This window comes from Myotis yumanensis, unplaced genomic scaffold (assembly GCF_028538775.1).
Source record: "Myotis yumanensis isolate MYYU_CA2020_CCGP unplaced genomic scaffold, mMyoYum1.0.hap1 SCAF_12, whole genome shotgun sequence".
Lineage (NCBI taxonomy): Eukaryota > Metazoa > Chordata > Mammalia > Chiroptera > Vespertilionidae > Myotis > Myotis yumanensis.
Genome location: NW_027223763.1, coordinates 38040588 through 38065302, shown reverse-complemented (window position 1 = coordinate 38065302; position 24715 = coordinate 38040588). Strand labels below are relative to the sequence as shown.

Genomic DNA, 24715 nt, shown 5'->3' with positions numbered 1-24715 from the left:
TGAGCACCAATCTATGAACCAAGAGGTCACGGGTTGATTCCCAGTTAAGGGCTCGATCCCCAGTGTGGGGCGTGCAGGAGGCAACCAATCAATGACTCTCATCATTGATGTTTCTGTCTCTTCCCCTCTCTCTTCCTCTCTGAAATAAAAAAATATTAAAAAAAAAAAAAGAAGAAAGAATTCCCAAAGAAACAAATACTGGCAGGGAGGAATGTATGGAATGAGGGAAGGGACAAGACCACCTTCCTTACTTTAGAGGAAACGGTGACTCATGGTTTTCTATAGATATATACAGAATAGGCAGGACACACAAGGCATGATTGTGGTATCATGGCATGGGGCTAATTCTGGCCTTGCTCCTGTGTAAAAAAAATCAGGCAAAGCCCATGATTTTTCTGGACACCTTTAGGTAACAAAGCTTCTTAAAATCATTTCAACTCACAAGATGTAGTCTCAATTAAGTAGTCAAAATTGCAATCTGTTATAGAGTGGTGGGTGGGGGTGAGAAGGGATGTGATCTCCTCTTCATTCTTTCCCCAGCTCTACTCCTCATTCATCTCCTAACTCTAGTTCCTGACTCCAGTGGAGTTGGAGCACAGGGAAGTAAGACGAGGTCCAAGGAGTAGGAAAGTTATTCCTTCACAGTTACTTTCTGAAGTTCCTAAATTCTGTTAGAGCTCCTGCTCTCAAAGGTGGGTTACTTCCACGGGCTCTGCGTGGATCTGTCGGACCTCCCATCTCCTATCTGCCCTGTGCTCCTGGACAATTGAAATCCATTTCTACTCCTCACTTCCCCAGCCCTGAGGAAGCCCGCTCTGCCTCCTACTTCTCTCGGTTGAGATCTGCTTTGTTTTCATTTCAAGTCAGCCCTGTGGGCAGGGTCTCTGAAAAATGCACACTGGCCCTCCCTTGCCCATGGCCAGATCGGGTTTATCATAAGTATTCCTTCCTGCATCCACTACTCTGATAATTTTCTTGGGGAGAAGGCTACTCCTCTTTAACGCTGGTGTACCAAATACACATCCAATCTGATGGGCTGTAAGCTAAGCTGGTGATGTTAATGAATGTAGTATAGATTGGAAGCATCATTGTTTGGACAGGTAGGTGCAAGATGACTGGCTTGTGATAAAAAGAAAGCATCCTGACCTAGCTGGTGTGGCTCAGTGGTTGAGCATCGACCCATGAACCAGGAGGTCACCCTTCAATTCCTGGTCAGGGCACATGCCTGGTTTATGGGCTCGATCCCCAGTAGGGGGCGTGCAGGAGACAGCAGATTAATGATTCTTTCTCATCATGGATGTTTCTCTCCTTTTCCCTTCCACTCTCTGAAATACATATATCACCTTTAAAGGACAGAACAATGGAGAGTCACCCACAGGTTTTTACAGAGTGGAAGAGCTTGGCAAGGGCATATGTGAAGAAACTGAAAATTGGGTTTCATATTGGAATAATGAAAAAAAAATACTAGTCTAAAATGTTGGAAGGCAAAACAAAGCTGAAAATACTTAATGTCATATTCTACCTTTTCTGGAAGTCTTTTACAGTTCATTCATAAGATAAAAGTAATGATAGACCTATTTCAAAGGGTAGCCATGGAGGTTCACTGAGAAAATAAGAAAATGTATGGTACATAGTAAACAATCAATGAATGTTGGCTACCATCATATTAATTTTTCCCTTGAATTATTCAGGGTATGGACTCTAGTGCCATCCTTAAGTACAATGAGCATTAAATTATTCTTTTGAAGAAATAAGAAGAGACAATTACCATATCACAGTCTAGCACTTAACCCTTTTCCTTTTTCCACCACTAGGGGGCACCACCGACCTATAATAATCCACTCTTCTCCAAACAGGCTCAGCACAGCCAACCTTAGCAATCACCATTGATTAACAAACAAAAAAAGATGTCTATTCTAGAAAGTTACTACCCTAAATTATTCCTTTGTTTGAGTCTTTTTATTTCTCCGAATTGCCACTGGCTATTTGGTATAAAATTATGATTTCATTTCAGTGAGTACAAAAAAATGAATCCTTGTTATTTAGGGAACCAATTCAGCCTTTACCTACAAGGATGGGGAAGGGGGATTAACACAGTCGCAATCCACTGTTTTTGTTTTGTAGATGTTTCTTCTGTCACAAGCAAAGCAAACAATTTTCCTTTCGTTTCCCAGCCTGCTTTTCTATGACAAGTTGATACGATGTAGTAATTAACTATTAAAATATTGCATTTCATTCACAGGAGCATTACAGACAAACTAATTTAAACCAAGGTCAGGTCTCCAAAGCAGCACAATAACTCTGAAAGCAGGAGAGAGAGAGAAAGAAATGAGAAAATAGGTAAGCAACAGCTGCTATTAAAAGTAACACCAGGCAGCTAAGACTGGTCTGACCACATTCCTAAAAATGTAATTAGCCAAATCCTTCCAGAAATTAAGCCATCAAAATGACATTATAGTACACTTAGAAAATGTATTTACAGAGTGAAAGAGCAGTCATCCTAGCATAGCACTATGTCCTGAGGGGTTCCCTTCTCATAGAGAAAGATGCAGAAGAGAATTCGATAGTGTACTATGAAGAAAGTTCAAACTGTCACAGATATATTTTGTGAAATGCTATTTCTTAATTCCCTCAGCAGTGCAGAAGTTGAGAATGAATTCACTTACTAGGCTGTTTTCTGGTTTCTTTGTCATCTTATGAAATGATAAAAATGACTAGAATCAAAGCTCACCTATTCCCTTTCTAAATAGCAACATTTATTAAAGGGCAATAGCAAGAGAGGCATTGAATTCTACCAATACCACGGAGCTCATTTCTCAGAAAGGTGGGCATTGACACCTGACTTCCTTCATAAGGAAAGGGTCAATTATTTCCTCCTCCTAAATGATTTCAATAAAACAGGATTGCCTTCTGATTGTTTTTGAAGGTCTACAAATGTACAATTTTTATTTCTATAAGATGCAGCAATACATGAATTTAGTCAAAATGCCTTCTGATAATACGCCCATTTCCCCAAAGGTGACAGTGAACGTCAAGGAGGGGTCCCCAAATAAGGCGGCACAGGTACCAGAAATATGGCATCAAAGCGGAGATGATGTATGGGAAGATTTTTTATTGGCTTTTTCATGACAAATGTGTACTATAAAGTTACCAGAAGGAAGTGTGGTGCTGCCCAGGCGGAGAAATGACAGTGAAAAATAGAGCAGGGCTTCTGAAAGGAGCAGATGGACAAATGGAAAAGGGAGACACTGTGCAAACCTAGCAAGGGAAGACAGGGAATGTTAACAATGATATGGAAACTCCATGATGTGGCCCACAGAGCATTATCAGAACTCACTGGTTCTGCCCATGACGGCTGGAGCGCAGGAGGAAGGTGGTAATCCAGGATGCATTCCCGGAGAGAGCCAGCTCTGAGCCCAGCTGAACAGGAGAGACAGCACGTAGGGAAGACAAGGCTTCCAGGATAGGGGTCTGAGTCTCCGGCACACGTGGTGGCTGATGAATGGAGGCAGGGGTGGCTGTGATGTTTTGTGTCCAAATAAGAAAGACTGCAAAGACTAATGATTTGATGTTCAGTTCTGTGAGCCACACAGGACTCAGGGTGGCTCTATCTACTTCGGAATCTAAGCCAAGACGATTAACTGTCAGAAATATAATACCATTGACCAAAGTGCGTGAAACCAGATAAGTTATAAATCATAAATTACGGTTCTATTTTTCCTTGATTTATAGGAGAAAGTCTGGGACTTAACGGCACAGCCTTGGATACCAGAAGCAACGTCTTTCTTCAGTCAGTAATCACTCCCGATGGCCCCTTCAGCTCCTCCCTCCCTATTTGCACACGCTCCTCCTCACATCAGGAATTGGGGCCCGATTCCCAGTGGCGTGCTGGAGCTGACTGGTACAGGTTAGTGAGAGACAACTGTAATATTTTCAGGAAATACGCACACCCCTCCTTTGCAAATTAAATACAGCCATTATAAAAATCAAATCACATATTTCACATTAAATGACACTTTAAAAAAGTCATAAATTCTCAAAACTCATCACTTCCTAATTATTTTACTACATTTACTACTATCTATGCTCTTGAGGTTGTTTGCATCTGTCTGATGGAAATAATATATAATGGGATGTTTCTGCACATCTCTTCCCAATCTGTTTTTTGGCGAATAAAATTGTAGTATATTTAATCGTGACTTTTTTCTCCTGTGTGTGTGTGTGTCTGTGTGTGTGTGTAAATGCTTAAGATCTACTCTTTTAGCAAATTTCAATTATACAACACAATGTTACCAACAACTACCAATATCACATTGGCACCTTGAACTTGGCCATGGTAACAGTATGCATTTACACTATGAACACTGGAAACACTACATCTTCAAGCCTGCTTTACTGCTTAGTTGACTGGTTAGTGCAGGTGTTGGCAAATGACTGCCCACTGGCCACATTCAGCACTCTGCGTGTCCCAGTACAGCCCGGGAGCCAAACACTTTCAGAGAGCTGTTATTTTAAGTTCCTACATAAAATCCTCCATTTTGCCTCCTGGTTCACGGAGTCTAAAATATTTACTGTCTAGCTCTTAACCAAGAAAATTTACTTTGCCGAAACCAGTTTGGCTCAGTGGATGGAGCGTCAGCCTGCGGACTGAGAGGTCCCGGGTTCGATCCTGGTCAAGGGCATGTACCTGAGTTGCGGGCACATCCCCAGTGGGGGATGCGCAGGAGGTGGCTGATCGATGTTTTTCTCTCATCGATGTTTCTAGCTCTCTGTCTCTCTCCCTTCCTCTCTGTGGAAAATCAATAAAATATATTTAAAAAAAAAGACTTAAAAAAAAAAGAAAATTTACTTTGTCTAGACTTAGGGAGATAATGGAGAAAAAGTTAATTACGCAGGCTAAACTTAAAGTGGATTGTGTGTCTAGCCATCACACTATGAATAGCACAAAAGGAGTCCCCAAAACTCCTGAGGACATGTTCTTCTAGTATTTGAAAACTATTCAGCAAGGAAGTCATGTTGTTGACAAGTAGGTGAAATTCAGATAAAAATCTTCGTTTCACTTTCTTGTTATAGAAAATAAAAATATCAGCTACATTATTGTGGAAACAACACTTGTTCATCAAGGCAACGCAAGAGTTGCACAAAAATTAACTAATTCATTCTGTGAGACTCGATTGATTATATGTAATTTAAAGAGTAAATTATTTGTAAACTATGTGCTATATATCCTTTTTATCAGATACATGGATAGAAAGATAGATTGATTACCTCCCCTCCCCCCTGAGAGCTCATCATTAAACATTTCCCAGCACACCACTGCTGGTTGCCCTTTATCATCAATCTGGGCTGACCTTAGAGACTGGCATGAGCAATAGAATATGATGGAGGTGATATTCTGAGATATTTTACGTTAGGTCACAAGAAGTGCAGCTTCCACCTGAGTCTCTTAGAAAGTTCACTCTTATGTCTATCTCTCTCTCTCTCTTTTCCCCTCTCTCCCTCCTTTCCTCCTTCCCTCCCTCCCTCTCTCCTTCCCTCCCTCCCTTTCTTCCTCCCTCACTCTCTCCCTCATCCACTGCACAGTTGTCCAGGGAAGTCAGTAGGGGTTTCTGGACTCTGGGAACCTAAGTGTCACGCTATGAGAAACCCAAGCCAGGTGACAGTCCCCACTGAACTCACTCACAGTGGGTCGTCATCTGACTGCAACAATGTGAGAAACTGGGCAAGTGCTGCCCAGCTGAACCCAATAAATCTACAGAACTACAAGAGCTAATCATCTGTTTTCAGCCTCTGGGTTCTGAGGATGGCTTGCCACACAGCAGTACGTGACTGGAACACCTGTTTATGTTGAGGAGGAGGAGGCAGTGAGGAGGAAGCAAATTGGACTCAACACATCAGGACCTCAAAAACCCTCAGGATATTGTAGCTCTGGCCTTGGTGCAAAAGTGGTTGCGCAAGCATGTTGGGGTGGGGACCTAATGAAAAGGGGAAATGGTAATCCTATATAATAAAAGGGTAATATGCAAATCGACCAAACAGCAGAATGACTGGTCGCTATGATGTGCACTGACCACCAGGGGGCAGACACACAATGCAGGAGCTGCCCCTTGGTGGTCAGTGCACTCGCACAGGGCAGTGCTGCTCAGCCAGAAGCCGGCTCATGGCTGGCAAGCATAGCGGCGGTAGCGGGAACCTCTCCCGCCTCCACAGAAGCGCTAAAGATGTTCGACTGCCGGTTTAGGCCCACTCCCCGCCCTCCATTGCACAAATCTCGTGGTCTGGGCCTCTAGTGAGTAATACACACCCATGTTTGCATGTAAATCTAAATCACACACAGTCATTCTCTACTAGAGATGCAGCAAGTAAAAGACCATGAAATGTAAACAGGACTCTATCCTGTTCATTAACTACCAATGAACCACATATGAGCTTCCTAGAACGTCATGCAGATCCTCCCACAGCTTTCTTCCTATGCAAAGAGTCAAACAGGCATGTCTAGGTTAGCATCACTTAAAGCCTCCCCCCCCCTGCCCCCCCCCAGCCTCCAGACAAGGCCATGTCATCCTCACACCTGATCTCATTACCTCATTCCCACTGCACAGTTGGCCAGGGAAGTTAGTAGGGGTTTCTGGACTCTGAAGAGAATTTATGCCTGGAACGGGCTCTGCATTTTCTATACTTCCCCTTTTCATCTCTTCCACATCAATGCATTTTTTTTTCAGTGTTTCAGAGAGAAGGAGAAAGGACCAGGACACTACCCTATGCCAAAGATTGCACAATGGATAATGATCTCTAAACTCTGGATCAACATGTGTCGCATTTGTGCTGCAAAATGAAAGCTAGAAAAACTGTATTGAGGCTTTTTTTTTTTTTTTTCTTACTATTTAGGGACATAAATGGCCATTTAAAGAGAAGTTTGGCTAGAACAGTTAGATGTGACAGTGTACCTGAGCCAATGAAATGTGAGCCGAAGAGATGGATACTATGTTCAGACTGGACACGTAAGAACTTCCCACCTTTGGCCCTCCAAGCTCATTTTCATCATGGCAGAGAGGATAGAGATGTCCGCAAGCAATCTGGGAGCCACGGATTGAAGACAGTCTCTGAATCGTTTCTGGCCACCCAACCAGGAACACCAAATTGGATTGCTACATGAACAAAATATGGACAACTTCTCTGTTGAGTGTCTGAGATTTGAGACTTATCTGTTACAGCAACTAGAGCTATCTTAACCAATGCAAGGGTCATCATAGTACCTCTTCCTCATGGGGTTACTGGAGGATTAAATGAGATAATGTTTACAAGTCCTTACTCTACTGTCTGATGCACAGTGAACGCACATCATCAATGTTCACTCCTTTCTTAACAAGGAGCAGCTGGCAGACCTGGACCAAAAAAGGAAATGGAGGCACTTAATTAAGAACCTGGAGGAGAGGCTGTATATATATATTTCTGTTGGTTGGCCAGTTGGCTTTAAAAATCACCTTCAGTGTAAACATTTGGTGTTTTAAAGAATATGCTAATCAAACATAATAAGTGCTTCCCCCCCAAGTGTTTCTATGCATTCTATGACAAAATAATATAGGTAAATACTCAGAGGTACTGTCATCCTGAACTCTTAAAAAATCAGAGCTCAAACAAAGAGAAATCACATTTAGTGCTTAAAATTAGTACACTGGATTGCTCACTCTTAAAATCACCAGTTAAAATAGTCCAGTGATGCTTCACTGTGGCCTGAGTCAATGTTCCCTTTTGTCAGGGAGGAGTGTAACAGAGATCTCAGGAATTCATTCCGGCCTGCCTCTAAAGGGTAAGAGGAAATGCTGGTATTTTCCCCTCTGCAGTGTTCCAGGGTGCAGCTTGGCTGGTAACCTCTGCAGGGCAGAACGCGCTAGCAGTCTGAGTCACTCTACCAGAATGCAGCTCATGTGCTCTGTTCCCGGTTTCAAATGACAGTGTCTGGCCATGAGGAGGCCCTGGGCTGAGAGTGCAGCAGAGCCGCAGAGAGAAAACAGGCGGAATAAAGGAGACAACATTTCAAGAGTTGAAAATCCCCATGTAAAGGAATTGGTTTGAAATAAAACCACATGGTAGCAATAGATAAGATGTGCTTAGCAGGCAACAGGTTCATTCAGATAGTTTTCTTCTTTTCAGTTGTCTGGAAAATGACTACTTTTATCAATAGTGTATGTTATGGGTTGAATTTATATATTCAAGATATTGAGGTCCTAACCTCCAGCTCCTCCAAAATGTGACCTTATTTGGAAATAGGGGCAATTTGCAGACAGAGCAGTTAAGATGAGGTCATTAGGGTGGGCCCTAATCCAAAATGACTGGTGTTCATGTAAAAAGGGGCAATTTGGACACAGAGACATGCCTAGGGATGATGTGAAGATGAAGGCAGAAGATGTGTGTGATGCTTTTACCAGCCAAGGACCATCAAAGATCACCGGCAAACAACCAGGAGGCAGGCGAGAGGCAGGAACGGATTCCCTCTTGCAGAGCCTTCAGAAGGAACCAATCCTGCCAACAGCAGATCTTAAACTTCTAGCCTCCCGAACTGTGAGACAGTACGTTTCTGTGAACATCACCCAGCCTGTGGTGCTTTGTTTTGGCAGCCTGAGAAGACTGGCACAGTATGTATGCAGGAACACATCGTAATGCGATTGAACAAAATAAAAAGGGATCAAGTCATTGCCTGGTCATTGTTCTTTCTGAGGAATGATGCTAATGACTAAAAGCCCTTCAGGAGAGGCTCAGAGGAGGCGTAATACTATTTGGGGTTCGCAAGGGAACCATTCATGCAGTACTACCAGGCACATCCTTAGTTTCTTCAGTGGGACCTCATTCAAATGGAAAGATTTTTCTCTTCCCCTTAGATCTTAATATACTGTTTTTCTAGGGAGTAAACTAGGATGTGCCATCACCACTTCGACCTGCTGGCAAAACAATAAAGGCAAAGTGGGTTCCAGTTCAGTATGTGCTTTAATATTCATAAATTCTCGTCTTTCTTTTTTTTTTTTCTGATTAAGGCTTTATTATTCTTAATGTTTATACTTCTTAGTTTTTAAAATGGATTTTGTTTTTGGCAACTTTTATTTTTCTATAATGGTTCCACCACTAAAATGAAGGATTGAAACAGAATCAAACCCACCTGTGTTTCTCTTTTGATAAATAAACTAGCAAGCAATGAAAAGGGCACAAAGGATCGGGTACAACGATAATCACTGAAGTGGAGGCCAATATGTGGTGTGTGCTGTAGTCAGACTAAGAATGCCCCGGGCGGAGGCCATGTGAAATGAGACTATAGTGTCTTTTCTGTGGTCCTAGCTTCTAAGTCCTGTCTGTAAGAAAGGCTAACCCCCGGCCATGTTTCTGAAAAGGCCATTTTTTATTCATTGCTCCTCAAAGTCACATTCATTCTGACTTCATATATTGAGCAAAGCATCGAAACTCAGTATTATTATAATTACTTCCTTTCTATGATAGGTCTTTCAATAGGTCCTTCTATAATTACTTCCTTTCTATGATAGGTCTTTCAATAGGTCCTTCTATAACCTTGATGAGATTACAACTATCATTTGTGATCTATGCTACAATAAAAATAAGAGACAAAGGGTTTAGTAGCTTTCTCCCTATAACGTAGAGGGCCATAGTCAACCATCTGTAAGTAATTTCTACCTCCCAAACCAATGCTTCAATCTGAAGAACATGCTGTGTATGTTGCAAGGACACAAATCCTTCTAATTTTCTCAATATTTCTACCCAAGAAAATTAACTGGGTCACCAGGCAAATAAAGACCATGACATGTACAACGGTGGAATTGCAGCATTGCAAAGGACCTCTGACAATGTAAGGAATCTTCTTTCTCATTTCCCTGACATGCCACGGGACCTCCAGTTGATTGCTTCCCGTGACAACAGCTAACTATTTGCATTTTGGGACAGCTGGATGAGCAGTACTATATACAAATATGTGAGCCATAATTCACTTCTTGTATGTCAGCCTTCAGCCATAATTATCTGGAAAAAATGAATCGGGAAGCCACAAAGAGTATTGACTTAGATGCACAGCTAGGTGGCTTTGCTTTGCTAGTTATTTAAATTCAAAAGGAAATAAAAATCAGATATCAAAGGAACAAATTTCAGACAATATGTACTAAATACCCTACTATGTGTCCAGCACTGGGCCAGGAAATTAAAGGGAGATCAACTCAAAGATCACTACCCTCAATTCACTTAAAATATTGTCTAACTATAATTAAATATATGAAACAAGTTCAAATTAATGAAAGAGATAGTACAGTGTAAGACCCAAGTTGGCCACTTAGACTAAATTTTGCAAGAGTTCAGAGGGTGGTTATTAAAAAAAATGGAGAACTTATAAGCATCATCATGAAGTAACACGGTCTTGACCATACTTTGTAGAACAAGTGAGACTTACAAAGTCATAGGAATTAAGACTATTTCTTTGAGAATATATCTAGAGTTAAAGGGCAACTAGACAGCTGTTCCAAAACACACAAAATAAAAGTGTTGATCCTGTCACTATTTTAAAAAGTGAGGACCCGGGAATGGGAAAGGAATGCTGAAATGTAGTCAAGTAAGAGAAGGAACTGGGGAAATGCCACTGCATCTCGGGATAAGCTGCTGGGAAAACCAAACCCTGCCCTAAACTTGGGGGATTTTTCTAACTGACAGATTTAATAAACAACGTGCATTTCATCTTTCAGAGAAGATACAGAATGTTACCGAGTTCCTTTGCTGTTTCTCAGTCATCTTTAATATCTCTGTTCTGCACAAGTGAAAAGTTCCCATTCGGCTGATTAGAGTTTAATCTGTGTACCCTCTTTATATCTTCCCAGAAAATCATACAGCACTTCCAAGATGTACTTAACCCCCTGATTAATTACTGAGCCTCTGTGTAAATTACTGTCAAGATTAAGATGATCATTTTATCACTTTTTCAACTTGATAAACACTTACAGTTTAACATGTCTGACAAAGCCATTTGTATACTCCTGTAATATAAATGAAGGTACATTAAAGCTATGGTAAGTCTACAATACTAATAGCCTTCAAGTACTTTGCTAACTACAGACAGTTTCCTAAGCAATTACACGATGTTCTATGTTAATTTAGAATGAAATTCCAAACAAGGCATTTAAAACCTAATAAGATGCTATTAAATGAAGGGAGACAGGGAGGGAGGAAAGAGAAAGAAAACCCTACGGCTTGAACTAGGAGAAATGATTTTTCAGAGCTACTGACCCTTGCAAGATCCACGTTTTCCTTGAACTTTTAGACACAAAACAGATTTCTAATTGAAGGTGATTATCTAGTTACTACATCCCAAATTGCATGTATTTCTTGTTTTGAGTTACATCAACATCTAATTATATGAAGCACTGATCAGTTTGAAAGTCCATAAAAACTGGTGAGTTTCTACATACAATGAGAATGTGTTCTATAAACTATGAGACACTATATAACCACCATGCCTGATTATCTTAAGTGACAATAGTTGCCTCCTGGTACTCATGTGGATCCAAGAACTGAATTACAATATCAATCAACAGGGAATACATTAAAGAAATCACAGAAAAAAAACAACAACACCTGGTTTGCTCTTGGGTTTTCTGAGGTGTGGACACCCATAAGCATGTCTGCTATTCCCTAGAAATATACATATTGATACAGTCACCGTTACCATGAGGAAAAAAATAAAAGTATAGCAACATACAATTAAAACCAAAGACAAATTTCTATGCTGCAATTTTTATCTCCATCAGTATGACTTGAGAGCTCAGTGCCTCAGACAGAGGTGGGTAGTTTGACCAAGGCAATATTTATAATAACAAAAAAGGTAATATGCTAATTAGACAGGACAACCTTCCAGACAAAGCTGGGTCCTGGGTACCAGAGGGAAGCCAGTACCGGCAGCCGGGGGAAGGAAGGCCTGCTCTTGCATGAATTTCGTGTATCAGGCCTCTAGTAACAATATAAAAAAATACACAAAGTTCTGCACAGCACAAGTGTGCCTCTGTAAAATATAATTCCCATTAGTGAGGTTAATTAAGATTAACACACAAGTCATTGAAAATCCCCAAAGCAGACAAAGGATAATTTACCAAGGAAGCACACAAAGACTAGAATAGCATTCAGTCTGAGTCATTCATTGAAGGGATTGGAAGGAGAGTCTTATTAATACTTGAGATGTCACCATTGGTTACCAAAATGATAGGTATCCAATCAGCTTACAAAGGCCAAGGGACAGCTTATTTTCTTAACAATTCAGGGCAGCACACAGAACAAAAAGCAAACCAGAAGTGAATCCAACCAAGTGTATAATTATTGCTATCAAACAGGTTATACTCACACATACACGTGCATAGGTGAGGTATTGTTTTACTGAGATGAATCAACAGCACTCATCGACATAGTATAGTGTTTTCACCCCAAATAATAACCTGCATTTCTAATCAAACCTATTGCAAAGAAGTATTCACAGCAAAAGCCAAACACTGACTTATGTGGTGGAGAGCACTGCACCCCAGGTGCTCAGACGCCATCGTGGAAATCCTATCATTGCCAAAAAGCATTCCCTCCCTTACCTCCAGGGGCATGTTCACGGTACTGATGGCCACTTTTATTTCTCCATCTGTCAGTTCTTTTAGGTCCTTCAACATTGTCTGTTCAATACTTAAACCTGTGGATGAGAAGGGAAAACAGTATGTTACATTTGGGGAACTTTTTTTTCTAGTAATTTCAAGGAATGATAAATTATTTATCCTGTTAATTTCAATATTTCCCCAGTAATAATGCTTTTATCCATCATAAACACACACACACACACACACACACACACATTAAGGCAAAAATCACAATAGTGACAATATTTGCATCATTTAGGATCCCAGCAGGTAAAAGAATTCACCCCCCATAATCCAAAAGAAGATTCTTTAGTGGCAGGGCACTCACAGAGCTGTGGGCAGGACTGAGAGTGAGAATAAACCATGGTGAGCACCCAGAGGCTGGCAAAGGGACGCAGGGAGGAAGCAGAGGTCTGGACCTGCAGAAGAGGGGCTGCTGGAGACAGCGCCAAACCAGGAAGGGAGCCAGGAAGGAATAAGATAGCCTCTCTCTTCTTCCGGAGACCCTCATGCCCCACCTGTTACTAATTCCTCACATTAACCAAACCCAATCAGAAGGCAATAATCTTCAGGGAGCCCAGAGCAAACAAGGCCTGCGGATACAATGGAGGGAGGTGGGCAAACAAAAACTATCATACCCATTACTCGGCAATCTGGCCAAATAATACCTAACCAGGCCATACTTTGCTTTCTGGATGCATTTGGGTGAGCCCCACGTTTTCTAGTATAATTTTATTAAAAATGCACTTTATAAAAGTGACCCATAAAACTGTCATAATTAAGCTGGTCTGCCTTGTAATAGGCTCTGACATAGGAGATACCAAATTACTTAAACGATGGGAGAAATCATCTGGAATGGTGAAATGATCCGGACTGCATAGGTGTGATTGGCTGACCAATGTGTTTCAATGAAGTCTATGGCCAAAACACAGGAAAGGGTCTGGCTTGACATTTAATAACCTCGCCCTCGGTTAGTATATCTGACTAGAACTATCCTCTTGGGAAGAAGACCCATCAGAAAGCCCAGCACAGCACATACATCCTTCCTGGATGCATGAAGACACCAGAGTTGATCACTTGCCTTCCTCCCAGTTTAGAACGCAGTCAATCATAGCAGTCTGGGAAACACGTACTAAATATGTTTCTGTGACTCAAAGATTGAAAGACTGCACTCTATCATACTGCGGTATGAAATGATTTATAGACTATGATGTGACATTGAAAGTTCGGCCTAGTTTTAGAGATGAATGACAAAATGCACACCGTCGTGCAGCTATGCATACCGTATTGCCACACAGGTGCATCGGTAACAGAGAGTGTGGAACTCACAGGGTCCCACTCACAATTGCCACTGCAGTGAGCCCAGCATGACCCTCAACCAGCAGCACCTGCATCTCATTTTCTGGGGGCTTTCTCTGGCCACCAGAGGCTGCTCTGGGGGAAGTGACAGCCCCAGGGACTGAGTGGCCATCAATATCCCAGGGATATTGATAAATGTTAAACAATCAGCAACAAAAGCCAATTTGTAGTTCATGTAGTATCTGTCAATTTCTCTGGTGTCAATACATCTACAGAGCGAATGCTGTCATGCTGCCAACCTAAGGCTGACCAACTCACAAAATCCCTGAAACTAACCATCAGCTCCTGGAGCTCCCATGAACAAATTCCAACACACCACTGCGCTCGCTCTTCCTCAGGTGGGATAACCCTGAGGTGCAAGTTTATACTCTTTCCCAGGGCTCCCTAGTTGGATGAAGGCCTGATTGCCCATGGAGCTAACTCCATCCCCTGTCAGTGTTCTCTGGGGTCACATCTCCAATAAACTGCTTTGCCTCAGGCCCGGCCCCTGGGCAATTCCAAACTAAGGGAGAAAGCTTTGCACCTCAAAGGTAGGTTGTCTGGGTATAAATCCTGGCCTGGCCACCTGGCAGCTGTGTGTGTGATGATGCTAAAGCAACGAGGCCTCTCTGTGCTCCAGTGTTCTCACCTAGAAATTGGGGATAATAACAGCACCTGACAGGGTTGTCTCGGGGACTCAGTGAGGAATCCATGCAGTTAATGCCATCGGAACCTTGTGTATCTTAGGCACTCAATGGATTGTAGCTATTTATTATTATTATTATTATTATTACTAGAGGCCTGGTGCACAAAAATTTGTGCACTCGGGGGGCAGGGGGAGGGGGGTCCCCCAGCCCGGCCTGTGCCCTCTCCCAGTCTGGGACCCCTCAGGAGATAACGACCTGCTGGCTTAGGCCTGCTCCCGGGGGGCAGAGGGCAGGCCCAATCCCTAAGTGCAGCCCCTGGTCAGGCTCAGAGCAGGGGCAATTGGGGAGTTGGGGTGCTGCCCCGTCATGCATAGAGCAGGGCGGATCGGGAGGTTGCGATGCCACCCTCAGTCACGCTCAGGGTAGGGCTGATTGGTGGGTTGGGGCACCGCCCCCTGTCACACTCAAGGCAGGGTCGATGGGGAGGTTGCAGCGCCACCCCCTGTCACGCACAGAGCAGGGCCGATCAGGGGGTTGGGGCGCTGCCCCCTGTCACACACAGAGCAGGGCCCATCAGGGGGATTGGGGCTCCGTACCCTGTCACACACAGAGCAGGGTCGATCAGGGGGTTGAGGAGCTCCCCCCTGTCACTCACAGAGTAGGGCCGATAGGGGAGTTGGGGCACCACCATCTGTCACACACAGAGCAGGGCGGATCAGGGGATTGTGGAGCTCCCCCCATCAGGCACAGAGCAGGGCTGATCAGGGGGTTGGGGAGCCTTCCCCTGTCATGAACAGAGCAGGGTGGATAGGGAGGTTGTGGCCCCGCCCCTGTCACATACAGAGCCGCAGGGCTATCAGGAGGTTTGGGCGCTGCCCCCTGTCATGCTGATTTCGGTGCCGGGAGCCTTGCTGCTCCGCTGACCCCGGTGCCGGGAGGCATATTACCCTTTTACTATATAGGATAGAGTCCTGGTGCACGGGTGGGGGCTGGCTGGTTTGCCCTGAAGGGTGTCCTGGATCAGGGTGGGGGTCCCCACTGGGGTGCCTGGCCAGTCTGGCTGAGGGGCTGAGGGCTGTTTTCCCGAAGCGAGTGACTGAAGCTTCCAACTGCTCCTTGTTTTCTTTTTTTTTTTATTCTGGGCCAGCTTTAGCTCTGAGGCCTGGCTGCTTAAAACATCGATACAATGTTGCTAAAGCCCGGCTGAATGAAAGCCGGTTTCTGGTGTTTTGTTTATCTTCTTATTTGCAACATAGTACATAGTTTCTTAGAGTTGTAGCTCAGAGGCTGGCTAGTGAGGCGGGGAACGTTGGAGTCTGCAGCAAGCAAGCCTCATGTTCGCTTCCAGCTGCCTGGCTGCCGGCCGCCATCTTGGCTGACAGTTAATTTGCATATACTCACTGATTAGCCAATGAAAAGGGTAGTGGTCGTACGCCAATTACCATGTTTCTCTTTTATTAGTGTAGATTATTATTATAAAACAACTGATCCAGGGAATCCGCTGTACTGATAAAGCCTAGACTTGGAGAACAATTCTATCTACTCAGCTGTCTCGTTTTATTCTATTTTCTAAAATTAATTGATTTACAAAACCTCACTGTGCTTGACATTGCTCAGGAGGGAGATTGCATGTCATCATCTGGGGTGAGCATGTGAGTTAGCCACACACTCAGACACGAAGGCCTCAGAGGACAGGCTGCCTGCTTCCAGGTAAGCCGACACCAGGTGCCTGGAAATCATCCACAAGTGTGAGCAACAGGGAACAAAGCACAGGCGCAGTCAAATTCACCCTCTGGGGCCTGGCAGCACTTCATACCGACACCAGCCCTTCTCGGAGCTGCGGCAGAGCCGGGATGGTCACTCACCTTGGGCCCCGGGGTGGCTCTCCTGCAGCACGGTGATGATGTCCTCTCTGGGCGGTAAGCTAGGGAACTTTTCTTCCAGGATGGAAAGAACTTCCTCCTGCTTCTCTGAGATCTTCTCGGATTCCATGGTCATGTACTTGAAAAGGATACTACCTACAAGGCAGGAATAAAAACAGTCTTAAACGTTCCACCCAAGCCAGGAAGCGGCCAGGAAAAGCAGTGTTTGCTGGCCCCTCCACCTCTGCTTCCACTTCCCGTTTCTTGCTGGAGCAGGGGCCTCCACAGTGTAGCATTCAAGAGGTAATTTTTAGAAAATCCACTGGTTACCATCTGCCCTCTCTCATTTTCTCTGGATATTAATCTCTACAACTGACGATCGCATGCTCTATGCAACAGAGTTTTATGGATAAAGGAACAAAATATATAGCTTTTCCCCACCCCACACAAATACATAAAAATGGTAAATGTTAGTTTTACATGATTTCAGAATGAAAGATAATGGTAAGCCCAGCCAGCATGGCTCAGTGGTTGAACATTGACCTATGAACTAGGTCACAGTTCAATTCCTGGTCGGGGCATATGCCCAGGTTGTGGGCTCAGTCCCCAGTGAGGGGCATGCAGGAAGCAGCCAATCAATGATTCTTTCTCATCATTGATGTTTCTCTCTCTCCCTTTTCCCCCCTCTCTGAAATACCTCTCTCTCTCTCTCTCTCTCTCTCTCATTCTGCGTTATTTATTTCTTAAAGTGTACACCAAGTCCAGCCAGAATAAAGCTTTTCCTATTGCATTTCAACTGCAGTAAGACGATGCTGGAAGGAGAAAGTCCCCTTTCTTCATCCAGTTTTTGATATGACATTTATATTTGCTAATAACATAGCCTCTAAATATGTAAAGCAAAAATGGACAAAATGGGATGAAGAGAGATAAATATACAGTCACAATGGGAAATTTTAACACATTTCTCTCACCAACTCTAAAAACCAGTAGAAAAAGTGTACAAAGATGTAGAATATTTGAGCAACCTGAACAACAAATTTGACTTAATTCACATATATTGAACATTGCTATCAACGATGACAAATGAAACATTTACTCAAATTGACCATCTGTTGGGGCATAAATCAAATCTTAACAAATTTCAAAGCATTTCAATTAGTTATATTCTGTGACCACCACATGAACAGTCTGAAAATCATAATAAAACAAAACCTAGAAAATTTCCAAATCTTTGAAAACTAAACAATGCACTTCCAAATAACTCATGGTAAAAGAAGAAATCCCAGTCCTATATAATAAAAAGGTAATATGCAAATTGACCCTAACGGCAGAACAACCCGGAATGACTGGTTGCTATGATGCACAGAGACCACCAGGGGGCAGATGCTCAACACAGGAGCTGCCCCCTGGTGGTCCGTGCACTCCCACAGGGGGAGCTCCACTCAGCCACAAGCCAGGCTGACAGCTGAGAGCACAGCAGCGGTGGCGGGAGCCTCTCTTGCCTCCTAGGCAGCGCTAAGAATGTCCAACTGTGGCTTAGACCCACTCCCTGCAGGCCTAACAGTCGGACATCCCCTGAGGGATCCCAGGCTGCCAGAGGGATGTCTGACTGCCAGCTTAGGCCCAATCCCCTGGGGAGCAGGCCTAAGCCAGCAGGTGAACATCCCCCGAGGGCTTCCAGGCTGCGAGAGGGCTCAGGCCGGGCTGAGGGACCCCCCGAGTGCACAAATTTTTGTGAACTGAGCCTCTAGTGTAAAATATATGTTAATTGAATGATGAAGAAAATATGACATTTAAACTTGTGGAATGTAACTAAAGCTGTGCTCTGAGGAAATTTTATAGCCTTAAACGCATAAGATATTAAAAGGAAACCCAGCCCTGGCCAGTGTTTCTCAGTGGTCAGAGCGTAGGCCCATGCACCAAAGGGTCTCAGGTTTCATTCCAGGTCAAGGGTACGTACCTGGGTTGCAGGTTCCATCCCTGGCCTTGGTTGGTTGTGCACAGGAGGCAACCAATTTATGTGACACTCTCACATCAGTATTTCTCTCTCTTCCTACTTCACTTTCTAAAAATCAACTGAGAAATGTCCTTGGGTGAGGACTAACAACAAAAACAACAAATTAAAAAAAAATAAAACCCAGAAAGTTCAACTAAAAAATGTAGAAGGAAGGCTATAATAAAGATAAAGCAAAACGGAAAGGCATAGGAGACAAACATATATGAAGAAAATTAATAAAACCAAAAGTTGACTCCTTGAAAAGATTAATATAAAGAGTTTTAGAAGGACGAAGTTAAAAATCTGGATGTTTCTTTTTTTATTTAAAAATAAATCCAGCCCTAACTGGTTTGGCTCAGTGGATAGAGTGTCAGCCTGCAGACTGAAGGGTCCCAGGTTTGAATCTGGTCAAGGGCATGCACCCTGGTTGCGGGAACATCCCCAGTAGTGGGTGTACAGGAGGCAGCTGATCGATGTTTCTATCTTTCTACCCTTCTCCCTTCCTCTCTGTAAAAAATCAATAAAATATATTTTAAAAATAATAAAAATAAAAATCATTCTATAGTTTAATACCCATAGTCCCAAACATTTAAGAAAGAAATATACTAATTTTACACAAATTCCTCCAAAGAATAAAAAGAACACTTCCCAAATTATTTCTTGGATTCAGCATAATCTTAACAACAATATTCAATAGAGACATTACAAGAAAGAAGAATTAGAGGCAAGCCTCTCATAAACACAGATTTAAAAAAATATTTTAAACTAGTCCCAAATCAAATTAGCAATATATAATGGGATATCATATAGTCGCCAGATAGAGATTTCCTAGAAATTCAAGGACAAATTAACATTCAAAAAGTAATCAACATAACCTGCTCTATTAATAGAATAAAAGAGAAAAAATCATGATCACCTTAAATGATGTCAATAGTAAAACTACTTGATAAAAGACAAGATTTAATCTTTATATATTAGTAAAATCTCAGCCAAGTAGAAATAGAAGACAAGGTCTTTATTTTGATGAAAGCATTTATAAAAACCAAGTACAGAAAGCAAACATTATATTTAATTGTGAAGTATTGAAAGCCTTCCACCTTAAATCCAAATGAGACAAGGATGCCTGCAATGACTATTTCCATTCAGTAGGGCACTGTGAATACTAGCCAGAGCAGTAAGGCAAGCAAGAGAAGTGTATGTAAGTAAAGGAAAAAAAGGAATAAACACATCTTTCCTCAGAGATTATTTATTTGTGTCTGTAAAAAAATCAAAGAATCTACAAATGAGCTTAAAATAGTAAGTGAATTTAGCAAGTTGGACATAAGTTTAATAACACAAAATGTGTATTTCTATAAATAATAACAACTTGAAAATCAAATTTAAATATTAAAAAACTGTAATCACATCAAAATATAAGAAACATAGGAATTTAAAAATGTGCCTGGCTTATAGTCAAACCAATAAGCCAATTTCTTTTACTTGAGGATCTTAATTTTTAAAATACATACTATAGAAAAGGGATACTCAGAAGTTAATCTAACAGATACTGCACTAAACAGAGTCCTACAGAATAATTCAGTGAAAAGAGATTGACACTGGTTGATGATGAAATGTGACTTGACAATTAGAAAGGAGATGATGTACTAACACAGATGGAGAAAAATAATGAGCATCAAAAAGACAGTCACCATACTCTGAGTTGTGTCTACTGCATAAGAAAAGCTATGGCCCAAATTTATCCAAGAGACTCATCTATAGAAATTTTTATTCTTCACATTAGAGACCCATGCAACTACACACTTAGTTGCCTATCAGTATCAGGATATACAGTAGCCAAAGGCACCTCTTTACAAAATCAAACCTGCTTTTGGAGTAAGTGGATCTAACCTCCACCAAATTCTGCAGAACTCAAAAACTACTTAAGTCCATACACTGTACCCAAAAGCATCCCAGCTATTCACAGGCCAGAGGGAATTAGCAACAAGCAACAGAGAAAGCAATTATAATAAAATAGTAACAAACATTTCATTCCATTAGGAAAAAGTCAACCGCAATCTTCTTTGTTGAAAAGAATGGAGAAGTGAAGGACCACTTGCCAAAAGCAATTGCAATACATTAATATTAAACATGAGCTAACGAAGCCAGAAGTTGTTTGGGGAAAACATTCACCACAGTAAAGGCATATTCTGCAGTATAAATTCTTAGCAGAAAAGAAGGGACTTAAATCTTGTTTCTTGTTTCACCTGGAACAGATTTTTTTTCATACAGAAGCAAAAACATGAAAGAATGAATAATAGAGGGAGCGAAAGAGGAAGGAAAAAAATATAGAAAATACAACTTAGCTCACATTTTTAGCTGAAAAGGGATGAAAAAAATAAACATTATTCAAGTGCTTAATAATCTTATAAATTTTAAATGTCTGATTTTAATAAGGCTTATCTTCGTACAGCAGAAGAATTAACTAACACTCCGAGGTTGGAGAATTGTTCTGGTTTTATATTTTGCTGAAAAAATAATTTCTTTCCCCTACTCCCAATACAGGCCTTTCCTCTTCCTAAGCAAAACAAGCAACGTAATTCCCGTGGACTCTGTAACCATTTCAGGAGAGGGATGATTCACTCTTTGGGCAAGAGGGGAAAAAAAAAAAGCTGGCCCTCTTCCTTTCCTATTTGACCTCCTTAAAAGGACCTTTATGAAGCTGTTAGTCCAGGCTACTAAAACAGCAGGGAACTATTCTTTATTAAAGTTCAAATGGAGCTGCCAATAGAAAGGAGAGAAACTGTTTCCTGAAAACAGAGGGCTTCGTTTTTTTCCACGTCCTGAGCTAAGAACAATTGCTGTTATTTGTTTCACTGTTCATATTGTGGCTCTGCCAAGGCCTTATACAAAGACATGTGAAAGATCTTTTGAGGAAAGTGTTGTCTTGTTGAAAACATGCCTGGTAAATGGCTGAAATCCCATCATTGCCAGCTGGTTCCTGAAAAACACACACACACACACACACACACACACACACACACACACACACACCCCGCTCCAATGCGATGATTCAGCGATTTAATGTTCCTTAAATTTGGCAACAGTCCCCTAGTACACATCTCTGGGGAAATAAAAGAATATGGATTGAGGAGGCTGGCGGGTTTACAGTAATTGTTTGCTTTGGGCACAAACCCCAGGCATAATCAAATACCAATGTTAGGCCACCATGACTGTGTAATTTGACTTTTAGATAGTTCAAGGTGCAGCTTGCTTGAAAATGATAACAGATCTTGGAAACAGACAGTAGATGGGAGAAGAGTCGGAAGAGGAAGGGATGACAAAGAAAGGAAGGAAGGAGAAAGAAAGCAAAGAAAGAAAACCACAACAGCAAAAACAGAGATAGGGAGAGGGTGAAGAAGTGAATAGACATGTCCGAAAATCAGGGTCATTTATGATCTCATGTGAATGAGCACATTCTCAAAGACAATTGAGAAGGGAGAAGTATCTGACATATTGTATCCAGTTTCTATGAAAACTGCTATTATATATGTTGGAAGATGTCTATGACATTACTAAGTGTTTTTTCCAAAAAGACTGATACAAAGAAAAAACATTTGAGATTTAGACTTTTTTTAAAAGATGAAGTCCTGGTATGTGTGTTCTAGTAATAATATAAATATTGCAATTAATTAAATTTCTACATTTTCATTGATTCCAGGAAGCTCATATCCAGAGTTTCAAACTGAATATTATTTGTACTCCTTCATTTTTTTTAACTATATCTTGACCTTATTCCTTTCTCTACATAGTTTTGCTTCCTGACCGTGACTTTTTATTTTGTTTTTTTTATATTTGCATAAACTACTTCAAATATTCTATGGAAGAAGGGAGGAAATAAATAATGAAATAAATGAGTAGACAGATGATAGATAAATGACCTGAGCAAATAGATACTACAGGTAATATAAATGTAGAGGTCTAATAACAATGAGAGTGTACACCATATGATTCTTGTTACATAATATATAAAACAGACAGAACCAATCTGTAGGGTTATGGGGTACATACAAAGGTGATAAAACTATAAAGATATACAAGGAAGTATGTGCCATGAAAATCAGAATGCTGGTTACCTTTAGTTAGAGAGGAAGTGAACAGTGATGGAAAGGTGTACAAAGAGGTCACCTTGTTCTATTTCTTTACCCGAGTTATTGGGAAAGGGGGGTTCCTTTTGTAATAACTCATATATTTATGTTTTTATATTCATATTGTACATTCTTTTCTGTGTGTGTATATACTCCATGAAAAGGTTAAAATGATATACAATATACATGTGTCATATATATGACAACCAACTGCTGAAAATAAAAACAAACATTTGCAAAATTACAAGATGAAGTCTAGGATTTCTAAAAGCTAAAAAAAGGATTAACTGTTAGAATGAATAATGTCCAAAGTCTGGACATTAAGAACGTTGGAGGGATGGGCTGGAAGGCAATGGATATTAAAATATCATGGCACTAACTAAATCAATTTAGCCATAAAAAAAACACAGAAAGTATACAAACAATCTTGCAAAATTCATCTTATGGCAGTATTTATTGAGGGTCTGCTATGTGGCAGGCACTGTTCCAGGCACCAGAAACACAACAGTGGAGCAGTGAACAAAACATGTCAGATCGCTCTTCTCCTGAAGCTTACATTCTGGAGTGAGGGGTCAAGAGGGAGGAGACTGGTGACAGCAAGAAAGATAAGTAGATAGAAACATGCATTCCAGAGGAGGGAACAGATTACGTAAATCCTCAAAAGTGGAAAGAGTTGGGCATATTTGGAAGACTGAAGGCCTCTGCCCTTGCAGCACCCAGTGGGAAAGGGGGAAATAGCATGAGAGGATGTCAGAGTAGGAGGGGACGATCATGTTGCAGTTTGCAAGGGTGGGGCGCTTGTGTTCTGAATGTGATGGGTATTAAGCAGGAGGTTGACAGGACCGGGTTTATATTATTCAAAGGTCCTTCTGACTATGTCATAGGCAATAGGTTTCATGGAGGAAATGGGGCAACAGTCAGGAGGCTGTCGCATTAGCTGCATCAAGACAGAATGGTGGCTTGAATTTGATCACTTCTAGTGATCGTGGCTATGTTTTAAATGTATGTCAGCAGGACTGATTGTGGCCTGAGTCATTGTCTTTTTGCCAGTGCCTTTTACTGAATTGGGGAAACTGGGATACAAGCAGGTTTGCAGGTCAGGGAACTAAAGGTTTCCATTACAGCCATGAGAAAGATGGCGGCACTAATTAGATATGCAGGTGAAGATGTCACGTGGGCATAGGTATCAACCTGGAAATCTAACAGAGATTACAGTTGAAGATACAGGGAGTCACAGCCTAAGTACTATATCTAAAATCTCAGAACTAAATGAGGTCAGTGTATAGAGCAAAAATGCCCAAGACAACGTTCCAGGGTACTGTAATACTTAAAAGTTGATCAGAGAAGAGCTAACAAGCACAACTAAGGAAGAGTAGGCTCAACCTTTTAGAAATTAAGAAATGCATTGAAAATGCATATTCCTTTCAGCATAAGAGGCTAAGGGGCAGACTTAGGGAGCTCTCCAAGGATTGAGGGGATCAATATCTTGGCCCATTGAAATCCCTTCAGAGCACACCCGTGTGCCACAGCATGGTGTGTTCTCAGATCTGACCCTGGGAATGAAAGGCAACCAACAACCAAACTGATTATTTAGTTCTTAGTAAATTCAGATTTGGGGGGTACAAAGTTTACAATAACATATTCTCTACAGAGTTCTACTTATGAAGCTTTTTAAAGACTCTTCCAAGTCAGCCGTGACTATCTAGTCTCACAACATCTGGAAGCAGACATTTTTCAAAGTTCTTTATGGCAAGGGTGTGCATAGAAATTGTGCATTCCTTCAAGACCTGGAAGAATGCATAAAGACATGTTCTAGAAATGTGTGTCAAATTAATGATCATTTTGATCGCCCCCAAAATACAAAATAATATCATAGCTATTTATAGAGAAACCCTTCAGAAAGAGAACTTTTTATGTTATGAAAATAAAGATTGCTAGAATTATTTATAGGCACATAAAAAACACCTCCCTTCAGGTTTGGTGTTAGCACATGACTGGAAAAGTATGAAATCTAGGTTTGAGTTTAGTGAATACTGCAAAATTTGACTTGATTCATTTCTTATATTTACTTAAAATTCAGTACCTTTTAAAAATT

At 41.5% G+C, this 24715-nt stretch overlaps 1 protein-coding gene across 3 annotated transcripts in view; it reads right to left on the bottom strand.

Moving 5' to 3' along the window:
• PRUNE2 (prune homolog 2 with BCH domain) overlaps window positions 1–24715 on the bottom strand; it is a 207722-nt gene that overhangs the window by 133188 nt on the left and 49819 nt on the right. For all 3 annotated transcript variants that reach the window (XM_070431469.1, XM_070431467.1, XM_070431468.1), the window contains exons 5-6: window positions 16504–16656; window positions 12615–12709 (exon numbers count right to left, since the gene is read on the bottom strand). In XM_070431469.1, coding sequence (XP_070287570.1) covers window positions 12615–12709; window positions 16504–16656 — 248 coding nt within the window. The remainder of the gene's footprint in view (window positions 1–12614; window positions 12710–16503; window positions 16657–24715) is intronic.